This window comes from Mirounga angustirostris, unplaced genomic scaffold (assembly GCF_029215605.1).
Source record: "Mirounga angustirostris isolate CCGP_5_RB_7025 unplaced genomic scaffold, mMirAng1.0.hap1 SCAF_13, whole genome shotgun sequence".
In the NCBI taxonomy this organism is placed as follows: domain Eukaryota; kingdom Metazoa; phylum Chordata; class Mammalia; order Carnivora; family Phocidae; genus Mirounga; species Mirounga angustirostris.
The window spans coordinates 59,086,381-59,088,068 of record NW_026991721.1 but is presented as its reverse complement, the minus strand read 5'-3'; the positions used below and the strand labels follow the sequence as shown (position 1 = coordinate 59,088,068).

At 43.4% G+C, this 1,688-nt stretch overlaps 1 protein-coding gene across 1 annotated transcript; it reads right to left on the bottom strand.

The window, feature by feature from the left end:
- Window positions 1-516: 516 nt before the first annotated feature.
- Window positions 517-1,470, bottom strand: LOC123841822 (olfactory receptor 56A3-like). The gene has a single exon (XM_045871315.2). The coding sequence runs from the start codon at window positions 1,462-1,464 to the stop codon at window positions 517-519; it is 948 nt and encodes a 315-aa protein (XP_045727271.1). The 5' UTR covers window positions 1,465-1,470.
- Between the last annotated feature and the right edge of the window lie 218 nt (window positions 1,471-1,688).

Sequence of the window (1,688 nt, the reverse complement as noted above, 5' to 3'; positions counted from 1 at the left end):
AACCCTCTCCTCTTCTCATGCCCATTTCCTAATGTCCACCCAATTGCAGACCCAGGTACAGACCAGTAGCAACATTCCATCATTCAGGACTGAAATTTCACTCCTATTCTTTGTCTCCAATGTGTTCCCTTCCATGGAAATAAGAATAAGAATGCATTACATATTACACAACTTTACGCCAAAGTATCCACACTTGTATATTCACTAATTAAAATTCATGACATATTAGCAGCTATATATTTAGGAACATAAATTTCTCACTTTAGAACCTGCCTGAAGGAACCCCAGTATTTTGTCAAAACAGGAGAATATGTATGGGAAAAGCAAAAGAGATAAAGATATTGTTAAAGGAGAAATGAAAGGGAAATTATTATGACACTTAAGTTTATTTAGGAAGAAACAATATCCAATTTACCCATTTTGAGATTGTAACTCATAGATATGAATTTCTGCCCACTCACCCATTGTTGATTCAAAACATCCTATATTAGGAATGCAGAGATCCAGTTGTCCTCACTACCACCCCCTATTCAGTAATCTCTGGATTCCTTGCTTGATCTCCTGAGTTCGCACTCCATAAACAATGGGGTTGAGGGCTGCAGGGATGACATGGTGGAGAACATTGAGCAAGACTGGCACATCAGGGGCAACCTTCTTCTTCACCACATGAGTGAGCACAAAAACCAGAAGGATGGTGCTGAAGAAGAGGATAAGGATGAAGTGGGAGCCACATGTGCTCAAGGCCTTGGCCACAGCACCCTCTGCCTTAAGTCTCAGCACAGCTTGAAGGATGAGGCTGTAGGAGAGGAAGATGAGGATGAGATCAGATCCTAGCAGTGTCCAGCCTACAGCAAACTGGTAGAGGCGATTGATGGTGACATCATCACAGGAGAGCCTGGAGACATACATATTGGCACAGATGCAGTTCTCAATGACATTTCTCCCACAGTAATTGAGTCGGGATGATAGAATGGGGATAGGCACTGTAGAAATAATATTCCTGGCCAAAATAAAAATGGCAGCCTTGGCTACAAATTGGTCAGTGATGATGGATGGGTACCTCAGTGGATGGCAGATGGCCACATAGCGGTCATAGGCCATGACCATGAATGTGCAGGACTCCATGGCAAGGAAGCAATTCATGATGTACATCTGAAGGAAGCAGGCATAGAAACTGATGGACTTGAGGTCAAACCAAAAGATGGCTAGGACCTTGGGGATGACAGTGAGGCAGAGCACGATGTCCAGTAGGGAGAGGATGCTGAGCAGGTAGTACATGGGCTCATGCAGAGAGGCCTCCATCTGGATGGTGATCAGAAGAATACCATTTGCCCCCATGGCCAGAAGGAAGAAGAGGCTGAGGGGCAGGGAGAAAGAAAGCTGCCAGCTGGAGGACCTGACAAAACAATTCAGGAGAAAGTCTGAAACCTCAATGGAGTTGTTGCCATTTGGGTGTGCTGTCATCTTTTGTCATATATTTGTATAGTTTTAATGATCTGTAAAAGTAAGGTAAAAATTAGCTACTGACTCAAGACACATGAATTTTGAAGAATTGGCTTCACTTGGGTGAAACCCATGAGTCCTAGCAGGTCATCTAGAGCCATGTGAATTCTTGTGTTCACCCTTTGTGCCATTCTGCTCAGATATTACTATCACTAAGCAGTATAGAGGAGTGAGGTAATATGGTT